The sequence below is a fragment of the Urocitellus parryii genome, chromosome 5 (assembly GCF_045843805.1).
Source record: "Urocitellus parryii isolate mUroPar1 chromosome 5, mUroPar1.hap1, whole genome shotgun sequence".
Taxonomy (NCBI): domain Eukaryota; kingdom Metazoa; phylum Chordata; class Mammalia; order Rodentia; family Sciuridae; genus Urocitellus; species Urocitellus parryii.
Genome location: NC_135535.1, coordinates 203290060 through 203304015, shown reverse-complemented (window position 1 = coordinate 203304015; position 13956 = coordinate 203290060). Strand labels below are relative to the sequence as shown.

At 42.5% G+C, this 13956-nt stretch overlaps 1 protein-coding gene across 1 annotated transcript in view; it reads right to left on the bottom strand.

The window, feature by feature from the left end:
• Positions 1 to 13839, bottom strand: part of Acadsb (acyl-CoA dehydrogenase short/branched chain) — a 43561-nt gene extending 29722 nt beyond the window's left edge. The window contains exon 1 of the mRNA XM_026384233.2: positions 13732 to 13839. Coding sequence (XP_026240018.2) covers positions 13732 to 13773 — 42 coding nt within the window. The 5' untranslated portion in view covers positions 13774 to 13839. The remainder of the gene's footprint in view (positions 1 to 13731) is intronic.
• Between the last annotated feature and the right edge of the window lie 117 nt (positions 13840 to 13956).

Here is a 13956-nt window from a genome sequence, read left to right as displayed (position 1 = left end):
CCTACTACTTTGTGAAGCTTCAAGAACATTATACCTGCATCCTCTTGTGGGAGGAAGGAGGAAGGGGAGGGAGTGAGAGAGGAGACGATTTCCCTTGACACTCAGGATAACAATCAACAGCACCCTTTCCCACCCTTCACCCCAGCATCTCTGTCCTCCTGGACAATTTCCCTTGTTTATTGAACTTCGCCCACAAATAGCCTCTCTACCCAACACCAACCAGAGTTTAGGAAGGTCAGAGTCCACGAGGCTAACTTGACACTGGCCCTGACCTCTTCTCACACCCAGTGACTTTTCCAATTTTATCAGCCATCTGCTCCAAGTCATCCCTCAGTATTCTCTCTAGAAGTCTCCATTTCAGATCACAGCTTCCTGTCCCTCTAGCTTGCCTGCTAACTATGACACTGAACTTGTTTCTGAATATCACAAGTTCTCCAGCCTCTTCAACTCATCTAACTTCTTTCTCTCCAGCTGTCCGTCCTGCCTGCACTACCTCCACTACCCAGCATTGGCTCCACAGTTGATCTTTGCCAACATTTATTTCACTGTACACGAAACATTCTTACCCCTTTAAAAAACTCTGTGTTGAGATGCTGTCCTTTCAGAAGACCTGCATGCAGGCTCATCCCATTTCCCTCCAACCAGCTCCCCTATGTGTGAGCACCTGAAATAACCATGTTCAAACATCACTGTGACCTCTCAGTCAGGAGACACACAGGGAGCCTCATACAAATATAAGTCCATGGCCACCAACACCCTCAACTCAGTGCTCAAGACTGTCTGCACCTGAATATCTGCACTCAGTCCCTTTCCTGAGCTCTAAATGACGACCTCAAACCCACACTCTGCTCAAAGGCCCACCCTTCATCGTCAGCTAGTACCTCTCCTGCTAGAGAAGATAAATGCCAACAAGCGGAACCAACACAAGTGCTCACTGCTACACCCACAAATTGTCCTGCATCTGCATTTCCCCCTTCTTCTCCCATGTTAGTGTCCCTTCTCTCAAGGCCAGTCCTCCAGCTCTTCTCTGGGTCCCATTCTTCCTGCCCTCTCAGGATCCTCAGTCACCACTTTTGCCTTCTCATCTTTGCCATTTCCCTTTAAGCCTTTCATTGGCATGACAACAACCTGCAGATTCTCCCCATCTTGTCTTGTTCTCGCTGACCTTGCCTCCACTTCTAACTACTATCCTTTCTCTCCCTCACCCACATACCCAAATATTGCCAAAGCATGGCTTTATTTGCTGTCTCCACGTGTCACCCCGTTCACTCCTCAACCCCCTATCTCAAGATGCCCACCCCCCACCAATTACCAGAAGCTCATCTCAGTCAGATCACCAGACATCTCTGTGTTCTTCAGGCTTCCTTGTATTTGTCCTCAACAGATTCAGTCCACCAAGAACATCTTCACCCTGCCTTTGCTCCTGTGCCCAATTCCCATGTCTTGTTTCTGAACTGTCTTAGTGTCTTACAGCTTCCTCATCACTACTTGGTCCAGAAGTGTGAAGGAAAGTGGGGGAGAGGGAGGAGAAATTCTTTATCCTGTGGGTTGAAGTGTAAATCACTGGCATAATAACTTGGGACAATTTAATGAGAGCAAAAATAAAGATATGCTATGACTGAAGTATGTATCCTCCAAAATTTAGACGTTGAAGCTTAATGGCTAATATGATGGTGTTAAGAAGTGGGGCCAAGCCAGGTGCAGGGAGGCTGAGGCAGGAGGATTGTGAGTTCAAAGCCAGCCTCAGCCAAAAGCGAGGCGCTAAGCAATGAGATCCTGTCTCTAAATAAAATACAAAATAGGGCTGGGGATGTGGCTCAGTGGTCAAGTGCCCCCAAGTTCAATCACCGGTACCCCCCCCCCAAAAAAAAAGAAGTGGGGCCTTTTGAAGCTGATGAGGCCATCAGGTTTTTCCTGGCATGAACATAAAAGACGCTTCACATGGCATTCAGCTCATTTGCCCTTCTGCATTCTGCCTTGTGAGGACACTTGTCCTTAGTAAGGAAAGTCCTCACCAGACAACTGAGCCTGCTGGCACCGTGATTCTGGACTTCCCAGTTTTCAGAACTGTGAAAAATAAACTTCTGTTCTTTATAATCCAGTCAATAGTATTCTAACAGCCCAAAACAGACCAAGACCTTACTATGGAAAGGTCCCATAATTTTTACTTTAGTTCATATGAACAAGTACACAAATGCAAAGGATGCAGTGGTGTTTGTAAGGGTCAAAAATAAAAAGCCTTATTATCAACACAGGAATGCATAAATTGTAATATATTGACTCGAGAATATTTTACAGGAGTTAAAGTGAAGGGGGAGCTACAGGTACCAACATGTATAAATTTTTTTTTTTTTTTTGTCAACACAAGTTTAACTTTAGTTGCTTAGTGAATTTTGAATTAGCTCCCTTTAGTGGAAAATACAACACTTTGTAATTGGTGTAGAAACCAAACAAATCAGGCTTTTCCCTTGATTTGTGTGTAAAGTACCAGTTTTATTTACAAAGTAGTTAAGTAAACTTTAAAGTCTGCTTTGTAGCAGTGAGACTGATATCTTTCATGGATAAATTTTGACAATATTGAGCACAAAAATGATTTGTTCAGGATAACAACATTTATGTACACTTTTAAAACACACTAAATGATGGCATATATTCTTAAAGGTGCATGCAGATGCAGAAATTCCTGACATGAATGGGAAGCACACATACCAGCTTCAGAATTGGGGTTACAGGAGGAGTATGAAGTGTGGGTTTATGATAACATTGTTTTATCTGTTTAAATATAAATCTATATTAAAAGTGGGTTCACTGCTAGTTATACTAGTTCCTGCACTATTCAGTATATTAAAAATATTTTTTAAAACTTTGATGTTTAGACCTTTTAAAGTATGTATAATTGACCGAATCATGTATGCTTTGGGATTTCAAAGTAGGCTTGCCTTTAAAAGCCTAGAAGTAAATTTTGGATAATGTGTTCACCGTGATATTACAGAACCATCTTATGGATTTCTTAAGAATTTAACTGACAAATAAAATGACACATAATTAAACTGAAGAGATTGGTTTAGGGCTGTGGCTGTGGCTCAGTGGTATGGCACTTGCCTGGCATGTGTGAGGCACTGGGTTCGATTCTCAGCACCACATATAAATAAATAAAATAAAGGTCTGTCAACAACTAAAAAAAGTATTTAAAAAAAGAGATTGGTTTATTCTGAGAATATCTACCAACTACTCTACTACTGTCTACAAAACAAGTGCTCCTGAGATTTAAATCAGAGGTTTCCAATGCTGGGGGGTCAGGAAGTGAGACCCTAAAGAATGGTGCTTGACATCCTGAGTTAAACCAAAGGAATGGCTTCAAGGTCTTTCTGACTCCCCTCCCCCATCTCAACTTCTCTCCTGAAGAGCAGAGAGCTAAGGTTCACCTTATCTGACCAAGGGAAGTCCCTTCAGAAGGAAGGTAATGTACCGCCCTCTCTCTTCCACCACCATAATTTTATCAAACAGGAAAGATTAACTTGCAGGATGGAAGACTGGAGCAACATCACCTGTGCAGATCCTGTTAACTTTGTATTACCTGTTCTTTGGGCCCATTCATCTCCCTAAAAACCATTTACATGTTTTCTTCCTTATCTTTGGGTTTGCTTTTCATGGTTTTAGTTATCTGTGATCTGAAAATATTATCTGGAAAATTCCAGAAATAAACAACTAGAAAGTTCTAAATTGCATGCCATTCTGAGTATAATGAAAGATGGTAGAGACCACCTTGCTTTGTCCAACAAGGACTGAATGATCCCTGTGTCCTGCTGCATTTGCTGACCCATTAAACACTTAATCCCTTAATAGACATGTAGGCTGTACTGTTGCTATGTGGCAGTGGTTGTGTTCAAATAACTCTTAAAGCACTTAACATAGGCCCAAAGTACAAGAGAAACAATGCTGGAAATTCAAACATGGAGAAGCAAGAACACAAGCGCATGCTTTAAGTGAAAAGGTAAAAGCTTGATTTAATAAGGAAAGAGAAAAACTGTACACTGAGGTTGCTAACTACTACAGTAAGAATGAATCCTCTACCCATGAAATTGTGAAGAAGGGAAAAGAAATTTATCCTGGATTTGTGGTCATATCTTAAGCTACAAAACTTATGGCCATAGTGCAATAAGTTAGCTTAGTTAAAAGGGAAAAGGTATTGAATAATAGGGTTTGATATTATCCATGGTTTGGGGCATCCACTGGGGATTTACAAAGTATCTCTTGTAGATAAGGTGGGACTGCTGTATTCTCAAACAGCACACTTCTTCCATTTCCTTATAAAGATGGTGTAAATGAAGGAAAACCTAAATAAATCCTCTAGATTTACTTGCTTTCAGCTAATTTTGGATGTCATGCAGATAATTAGTCTCCTACAAACTTAGCTGTAGAGACACCTCTCTTCTTAGCTGAAGCCACCTAACAGATTAAAACTATTCTCTGGCAAAAGTTGTTTTGTTCTCCTCCCTTATTCTGCATCTTAAACTGCAAGGTTAGCTAAAACTAAAAAGACATGAGTTTATAAACTTCCTAATCAGTAACTTTTTGGTAGATTTACAGAACCCTGGGTATCTGATGACTTTCAAACCAGATCAAAATGTATATCATTTAACACAAAACATTCAACTTGCAAATAATGTTCTTCAACAAAAAAACAGAAGTATAATTAATGTTTAACTTGCAGGAAAATACTGTTTATCTGAAGAATTACAAAGATTGTCCTAGGAGATGAAGGTCAGTTGTTGTAAGGATATTCTGGCAAGAAAGAGAAAACAAAATATCTCCTGATTGACAGAGATGATTATCAAGCCAGGATGGATGACTCAGCATGTCCTCTTCCTGCCCATGGCCCCCCCTACCCTGAACCCCCTTTCTCTCCCTATAAATGCCCTTTCACATAACTGAGTTCCCAAAGATGTGGCTCTGAGATATTAAGTTCCCTCATCTTCTCAGGGTACCAGCTCATGAATAAAACTGATTTGTCTCTTGAGTATTGGGTACTGAGTGGGGAGCAGACAGACCTGGTCCTGTAACAAAGGTACATAAGTTCCAAACTTCTGAGTTATTGGATATTCACTTGCTTATGATGCCAGTGTGCGCGCAGAATAAACTTGCATGCCTTTGTTCCTGTTAATCTGTATGTTGTCAGTTTGTTTCAGCAGGCTCAATCACCAAACCTTCAGAGGGTATAAAGGGAAGTTCCCTTAGCCCCTAAACCACTCTTGACTGCATACCCAAATCACCTGGGGAGCTTAAAAAAAGAGCTCTCTTAGTTTCACCACTTAAGATGATGGGCTTCTTTGTTTCTAACAAATCTCCCCCAGGTGACTAGAATATGGAGTCTGGGCTGGAATATTGTGGTTTACTGACAAAGTCACTGCCTAGCCAAACTTTAGGCTTCTGCGCCTTTTCCTAGGCTCATCTGAGCACTTCCTTGTGAAATATAGTTGTAGCAAAGAACCCTGCTAAGTCAGTTCAGCCAGAAGCCCCCTTCTAATATTTGACAACCCTTAATATCTGGCCAGACTCCTCCCCCCTCAACCTCCACCCCAGGGAATGTCTGAACACTCTAGACATCTTCAGCATGAATTCTGTTAGTTCAGTTTAGTCAGAATCTCTTTTACTCCTGATGTTTTCTCTTAGTCAATTTTCTTTCTTTTTTCTTTGGTACTGGGAATCGAACTCAGGGACACTTGGCCACTGAGCCACACTCCCAGCCCTATTTTGTATTTTATTTAGAGACAGGGTCTCACTGAGTTGCTAAGTTTCTAAGGATGGATTTGAACTTGTGATTCTCCTGCCTCAGCCTCCCGAGCCACTGGGATTACAGGCATGTGCCACTGTGCCCAGCTGTTAGGTATTTTCTACCCTCTGACTCCCACACTGCTCCCTGGCTATCCAGGCCCACTTGCCTATGCTGTATTAAGACTTGAGTCTAATCTCCCCCAACTGCAAGATTCTGCTGCAGTGGTTCTTTTATCTACCATGACCATTCTGAAAAAGTCTTCCCTGCTGTGCTTTAATAAGTGCCACTGAATAATGTTTTTCTTTAACATTACTGCACTCCATTCTTTGGAGGATGAAAACTCAACTCCTCTTACAACATTCAAAAACCAACCTGTTCTTTCACTTGTTGCCTAGATTCTAAGATAATGATTCATGAATGTGCCTCCTCATTAATACCCCCATCCCCAGTTGTCTGTCTTTAAAACTTATTTTGTTCAGTATGTAACACAAACACATTTCAAGAAAGCTGTCATAACCTCCTGATCTAGTCCACTTCTCAAATTCTCCTATAGGTAATCACTTTGACTGATTTCCTTAGAATCCTTCTAGTATTTTGTTTTGTTTTTTGGCAGTCAATCACTGAGCCACATCCTTAGTCCTAGTTATTATATTTTTAAGTTAGAGACAGGGTCTCATTGAGTTGCTTAGCACCTCACTTTTGCTGAGGCTGGGTTTGAACTCACCATCCTCCTGCCTCAGCCTCCCGAGTTACTGGGATTATAGGCGTATGCCATCATGCCTGGCTCTAAACAAACATACTCAAATAGGAATATACATTCTTATTTTCCTTCCTGTCCTTTCCAAAAGGAAGCATATTACATAGCTTGTCTTTTTTTTTAATGGAGCAATACATTCTGGAGATATTTTCATATTAAGCTTTTTCACTCCTTTGTTAAATAGTTGCAATATAGTTTACTGTATACAAGAACAGCTTTCTAGGGCTGGGGATATAGCTCAGTTGGTAGAGTGCTTGCCTTGCATGCACAAGGCCCTGGGTTCAAAAAAAAAAAAAAAAAGAACAACTTTCTTTCAAAGAGACTCCACTTTAGGATGCACAGGGCAGGCTAAGGCAGGAGAGGGTTAGATGGGAATGGTTTGGTAGAACTTTTATTAAAAATGATCCTGCAACTGAAGCCAAGCCCTCGTCTCTGAGTTGTGGAGAGGCAGCCAGCTAGGTTGAAGCACTGGCAGCAAGCTCAGGCCTTAGCCTGTGGGGACAAAAGTTCCACATAGCACTCCAGCCCAAACCCCTGAACATTCACAATCCACCGACCTCAACCTCTAGCTTCCCAATGAGCTGCAAAGAAAATAGAAGTGGGGCAGACCTGAGTGGAAGTTCAGACTCATGGGTTAGACTTTTCCAAACCCTGAATAGCCTAAATTTGGACCCACAGTGCTGACCCTAAAGCCATATAAACCCCCAGACTAGCACGCTCAGGTCCCCTCTTACCCCTGCGAAGAGTTCTGTTTCTATTCTTCACACTTGAATAACTCCTATTCCTTTTACTTTTCATGAATTTCATTCTTCAGATTTTTTTGTTGCTGTTGGTACCAGGGATTGCACCTAGGGTCGCTTAGCCACTGAGCTACATCCCAGCCCTTTTTATTTTGATACCTCTTAGGGCATCACTAAGTTACTGAACTTGTGATCCTCCTGCCTCAGCATCCTGAGCCACTGGGAACACAGGTGTGCGCCACCATGCCAAGCTCATTCACCACCACACCCAGCTCATTATTCAGATATGTCAGACAAGAACCCTGAAAGAAGTTGGTGGTGAGCTGTTGGGGTCTGTTGCAACATTGGAGGGCAAACCGGCCCGCCTTAAGAGTTTCGAAAAGCTGCAACATGCCACTCAACGGTGGTGGAGAAGAATCATGCTTTGCTGGCTGCGACACTTGAGCTAACCCATGAAGGCATTCCCTAATGTAAATAGCTGCTACCACTAAAATGGGCTTTCTCCACCACAGAGGCCTGCAGCTTGCATGGGCTTCACTTGCCAGCAGAAGCAGAAAATCAAGTTTTGTCTCGAACACCAGTGCTATCCGCCAACAAAGACAGAGAACTGAATTTGGTCTCAAGAAATCTTTGTATCTTTTTTTAAATCTTTTATTGATTTTATTTTATTTTTTAATACACGACAGCAGTGAAATGCATTACAATTCTTATTACACATAGAGCACAATTTTCCATATCTCTGTATATAAAGTATGTTCACACCAATTCATGCCTTTATACATGTACTTTTTTTGCATTACATTTCTTAATACACATATATACCACAATTTTTCATATCTGTTTGTATATAAAGTATGACACCCAATTCAAGTCTTCATACATGTACTTTGTATAATGATGTCCATCACATTCCACCATCCTTCCTAATCCCTGCCCCCTCCCTTTCCCTCCCACCCCTCTTCCCTATCTAGAATTCATCTAATCCTCCCATGCTCTCCCTCCCTACCCCATTATGAGCAGAGAAATGCAAATTAAAACTACTCTAAGATATCATCTCACTCCGGTCAGAATGGCAGCTATTATGAAAACAAACAACAATAAGTATTGGTGAGGATGTGGGGAAAAGGGTACACTCATACATTGCTGGTGGGACTGCAAATTGGTGTAGCCAATATGGAAAGCAGAATGGAGATTCCTTGGAAATCTGGGAATGGAACCACCATTTGATCCAGCTATTCCTCTCCTTGGACTATACCCAAAAGACTTAAAAACAGCATACTATAGGGACACAGCCACATCAATGTCTATAGCAGCACAATTCACAGTAGCTAAACTGTGGAGCCAACCTAAATGTACTTCAGTGGATGCATGGATTAAAAAAAATGCGGCATATATACACAATGGAATTTTACTCAGCATTAAAAAAGAACAAGATCATGGCACTTGCAGGTAAATGGTTGGCATTGGAGAAGATAATGCTAAGTGAAGTTAGCCAATCCCCAAAAAACAAATGCTGAATGTTTTCTCTGATCATCTTTGTATCTTAATTGTGGTAATGATTACAAAAAATTGACCTGTGACAAATTCCACAGAACTATTCACACTGCACTTTTCTCTACCACTCTTAGGTAAATGGTGTTGGGGTTGACAATGGACAGATCAATAGGAGAAAGGCAAGGTTTACTTACACATGCTGCTGTATTTTCAGAAGACTGAGTTATAGCTTAGGCCATGTTTCTGACTGTGGTTGTTGGGATGTTTATACAGTTTAAGGTAATGTTGACACCACTGTAGTGGAATAGGGGAAACAATAAGGATTTGTTGTTATTGTGTTAGGACAACTCTGTTTTTTAGCACAGTATTCTCCACTTGCCCTACTAGTTGTTGCAGTATCACAATGTTTATGTTGATGTAACCCTTATTTTACTTCATTGTGGTTCCAAAGTGCAAGAGTAGTAAGGCTAGAAATATGGGTATGATAAAAAGAAGCTGTAAAGTGCCTTCTGTAAGTAAAAAGGCAACATTTACCATAAGCACATAAGATAGGAGAAACAGCATATAGAGGGTTCACTGCTATGTTTGGTTTCAGGCATCCACTGGAGTTCTTAAGACACTGATTAGGGATAAAATAATAAATTATGTAATGTTCATTTCTCGACTCCCAATAGCTAAAGGATTCCAATCTTCTACACAAACTTCCAAATTTCCACTGAATTCTGACTAAAATTGGAATATCCACAGTAGGATCTGGTTGAAATGCTGCCTACCCCACTTATGTTGCCTCTTTCTCTGCTTTCACTTCCCCAAGCCCAAATTTCCACACCAAAATCTCACTACCTTCTGCTTGCTTTCTTCAAAACAGAGACTTTTGCTCTTGAAATTCTCCAAAACTACAAATGGTATAATTTTTTCCCTTCCACGTGTTTCTGGCTCCTCATTTTATCTCTGTAATTTCCTAACAATCCCTCAACCTTTTAAAATAATAGTGACTACTTCAAAAGAGGACTAAACAAACCAAGACAGGGCATAGTACCCAGGAATTAACAAAAAGAATACCTGTTTATTTTCTGTACAACCCTGGCCATGCCAACAAGTTCTCATTCCTAAATCACCAGTGTACAAAAATGACACCAGATGTTCCGTTTTTTCTATTTCCAAAGAAATCTTAAATGATAGGATTACTTTTATGAAGTTATTTGGGTCTAACACCTTATTGGGGACTGTGAACTCCTTTGATACCCTCCTTTTCAGGGAAGACAGGTTATGTAGCACAAAGAACACTTAACTAGAAGTCAGGAAGCCAGGGTTCCAGAGCAGAAGTTGCTCAATCAATGTCTGCTGGGTCAGGGGGATACCAAGCTGAGTGGAGGGTGTGCTGCAGGCGTTTCACAGCCAGCTTGTTTTGTATTCCAGCAGCTCCAAGTGCAGGACCTACTGTGTCTAAACAACTCCCTGTCCTTCACTGGTTTGTTTCCTTTACTTTCTGTGACACAGATTCCGCTTGTACTTTTGCTCTTAAATATCCTTCTCCTTTTTTGCTCCAATTCTGAATATGATATATTTGTTGCAAAGTCTCCTCTAACTCTATTCTACTAATTCTCCTGCTTCTTTGCCTTCCTTCCATGTTCACTCAGAATGGTCTGCATGCTACTCCAAAGGCTCAGACTTGTCATCTCCTCTTTACTCTCCCTCAGATGCCACATAGCTCTCTGTGGCTCTGGTATCTATATTTCTAGCTTCTATTTTCCTACTACTTTCCAGGTCTATTTACTGACCAGCCTCCAAAATACTTTTTAAGGTATTGATAACATTTTAAACATGTCTAAAACAGAATTACTCATCTTCCTTTCATTACCCTAAATTACTTTTCCTTTACACGCTGCGTCAAGAACTTAGAGGCTGCTGTCCTAAAAGCACTCTCTCTTCACTTGGGCCTTGTGTATGGCTGCAGATGCCTGATAGGCAACTAAAAGCAGGATAAAAGCTAAGCAATTCCTTCTTTAGATGGTCAGTTCAAACCCCACTTCGTATAAGCACATTTGCCCATACTATTAGCATTAGCCATCTTAGCTATCTTCCACTACTGTCCCAGTATTCATTTTCACACACATTTACCACACATTTTAACATCCCATCTCCCCAATTAAAACTGTAATTTCCTTGATGTCAAGGCCCCTGTTGTAAACTTATAAATCTCCAAAACCTGTCCAAGTACTTCGAATAAGACAAAGACACCCTGCCTCTTCCCTCATGGTATTATTGGTAACGGGTTCTGCCTGTATGATTAGCTAGTGGCTTTGAGTATTTATGTGTCTTAAGTACTTAGCATTTACTATTTCACTTAATACTGTTGTTCTCTCACTTTGCAGAAAAGGAAATGGAAGTAGAGTGGGGAAGTCACTTGTCTGAAGTCTTCATGCTAAGAGGTAGCAGAGAGGATTAAATTCAAGCAGCATGATTGATTACACAGCCTGTGATTATTTTTCTCCCTTATTGCTCAAGGATAATTTGTTTGCCAACTTACTTTCTTTGTCCTTTTTGTTCTGCTATGACAGAATACTACCAACTTGGTAATTTAAATAAACAGAAATTCATTTCCCCAAAGTTCTGGAGGTTGGAGGGGCCAAGATCAAGGCGCTGGCATCTTGTGACATTCCACGGCAGGTGAGAGGGCAAGAGGGAGCAAGAGGAACAAAATTTCACAAAGATGGCATTATCCAACCATGAGGGCAATGAACCAAGACCTAAACATACCTCCTCAGGCCCCACCTCCCCGGGGAACAAGTTTGCAACAAATGAACTTTGGAAGTCAAATTCAAAACATGGCACCTACCAAAAAAAAAACAGTGTTAACTTTGTTGATTAGTAACACTTGTCTCTGGATAGGGATCAAAATTAGCCCCAACTTGAATTCTCTATCTTCCAGGCACCCGCTACCACAGCTAACTACACTTTAGTTCTGATTAAGTACCTCTGAGGCTCTAAACCTTCAGTGGCTCTCCACAACTCAAAATGATAAACCCCCAAATTCCTTAAAATGTACATTTCACTCCCCATTTGCTACAAAGCTCCCCCGCCTAAGCTTCCTAAATTCTAAAACCAGCTACCAGAGTCTGTCTTTGCTCAAGGTTCCTACTCATCACTCTGTCCTCTGAACTCATGGCCAGCTGTGGACCCTTTAGGATTTGTTTCACACCTAAATGAATATGTAATTAGATAAAGTTATAAAATCTTCAGGAAAAGATAAAACTTCTTGAAGGTAGGGTGTTTTAGTCCTTCTTACATCTGTCGTGGACACAAAGCCTCATGCCTGGAATAAGAGCTAACATTTACTAAAAAAGCCAACTATAGACTGGGTACTATTCTAAGAGCCTTAGAATATGAACTCATTCAATCTTCACAATAATCTTAGGGAGTAGGTAGTATTATTCTTTCCATTTTAGAGTCAGAAAACTGAGATCAAAGAGAGGAAAAAACTTGGCCAAGATTTTGCCACTAGAAAGTGACAGAGCCTGGGTTCAAACTCAGGCAGTCAGGCTACAGTATACACATTCTTAACTATCATGCTACAGTCAGCATTCAATTATATATGGTAATGTATGCTCTGAAAACTATGAAGGACCATTACCACAATAAAACCAACAAATCTAAACAAAATAGCTAGCTTCCTGACTTTAAGGAAGGGGAGGCAGCAGTGCACGCAGGTTGGGTTTTTAATCAGACCAGAGTTTCAACACAAGTTCTATCACTTTCTAGCTTTGGGAATTCACTTAAATCATTTCTGCAATCTGCATCTGCAAGATTAACTAGTACTTATTATGTTATTTCTGAGAATTAAGTGAGATCAGAAGCAGGCAGAGAACCAGGAACATGTAGAGCACACATTATGTGGTCATTATTTTTGGCCCTAAAACAGATTCAAAACATGAAACCCATAAAACTTTACATTATTAGTCAACAGTTATAAAACTATTCAACAGCAATCATGCCAACACATTCTATTCCTTCGTGACAATACACTGATATGACTTTACTAATTTTCTTAATACCACGAGCTTATAAAATAGTCAGATAACATTAATTGTCTCTAATGTGAGATGAAGTTATAAAAGAGTTCTGCCTCTGGGCAAAAGAGACAAGCAGCAATACAAGAGCCTTTGATTCGTTAAAGCAAAAGCAAACGAAGTATAAAAAGCAACCATCAGCAGAGGGAAAATTTCCAAAGTACCACCTTTACTGAGAAACCCAGGGTATCCAAACGTGTGAGGATTTTTGAAAACCCGCCATACGATGACAGGGCTGAAGAGGACAGGGATGTTCAACGTGTAAGTACCAATCCCGACACAGGGATGCGGAGGAGTGAGCAATTTGCGAGGGTCCAGAGCAGGAGGTACAACGGGAGGCTTCGGGAAGCGGCTCCAGAAGGGGCTCCCCCGAGCCCTGGGGGGCCCTTCCCTGCAGGACGGCAGGCCCCGCGTGCGACGCGGACAGAGGGAATCCTCTCCCGGGCTGGCAGGTCCCTCCGACCCCCGGGACCCTTCCACCCGGCGGGCGGGGCTGCGGAGGAGGCAGGAGACAGCTGCCCGAACGCGACCCGGCCTGTTTTTAGCGGGGTCATTAGTCACGGGGAAAGCCGGGTTAGGGCGCCTGAGAGTCAAAGACCAGTCTGGCTGCCTCTCACCAGTGGCCTGTGAGGGTCTCCTGCCCGGCCAGCGCTCCGACCCCAGCTAGGGATGGACCCCCGCCCCTCCAACGCAAACGGAAGCCAGCTCCGCCCGAGCGCGGGGCGAGGTCGCGGTGGCCATCCGCCCCTGGGTGGGGGCTTTGAGGGGACCAGCGGTCCGAGCGAGGAGCGGGCCCTGGACCGGGTCCCAGCCAGTTAGAAGACCCCGACGACAACGACGTCGGGGACCATTGTCGTCCCGGGGGCCCAGGACGCTCGCCACAAACGCACTTACCAGACCGCTGCTCCGCAGCAGCCGAACAGCTGAGCCCTCCATAGCCGCCGCAGGCTAGAAGGCTTGGCAGGCCGGGTTCTGCGCTTCTGGCCTTGCGCCCGCCACCTGGGGGCGGGCCGAGCCGGGCCCCGCCCCTCACACACCCCCGGAGACGACGCCCCCGCGTGCCTACGGAACCCTAAGAGAGACAAACAGTGCCCTCCTCCGCTGGCGCCCTGCGCCTGA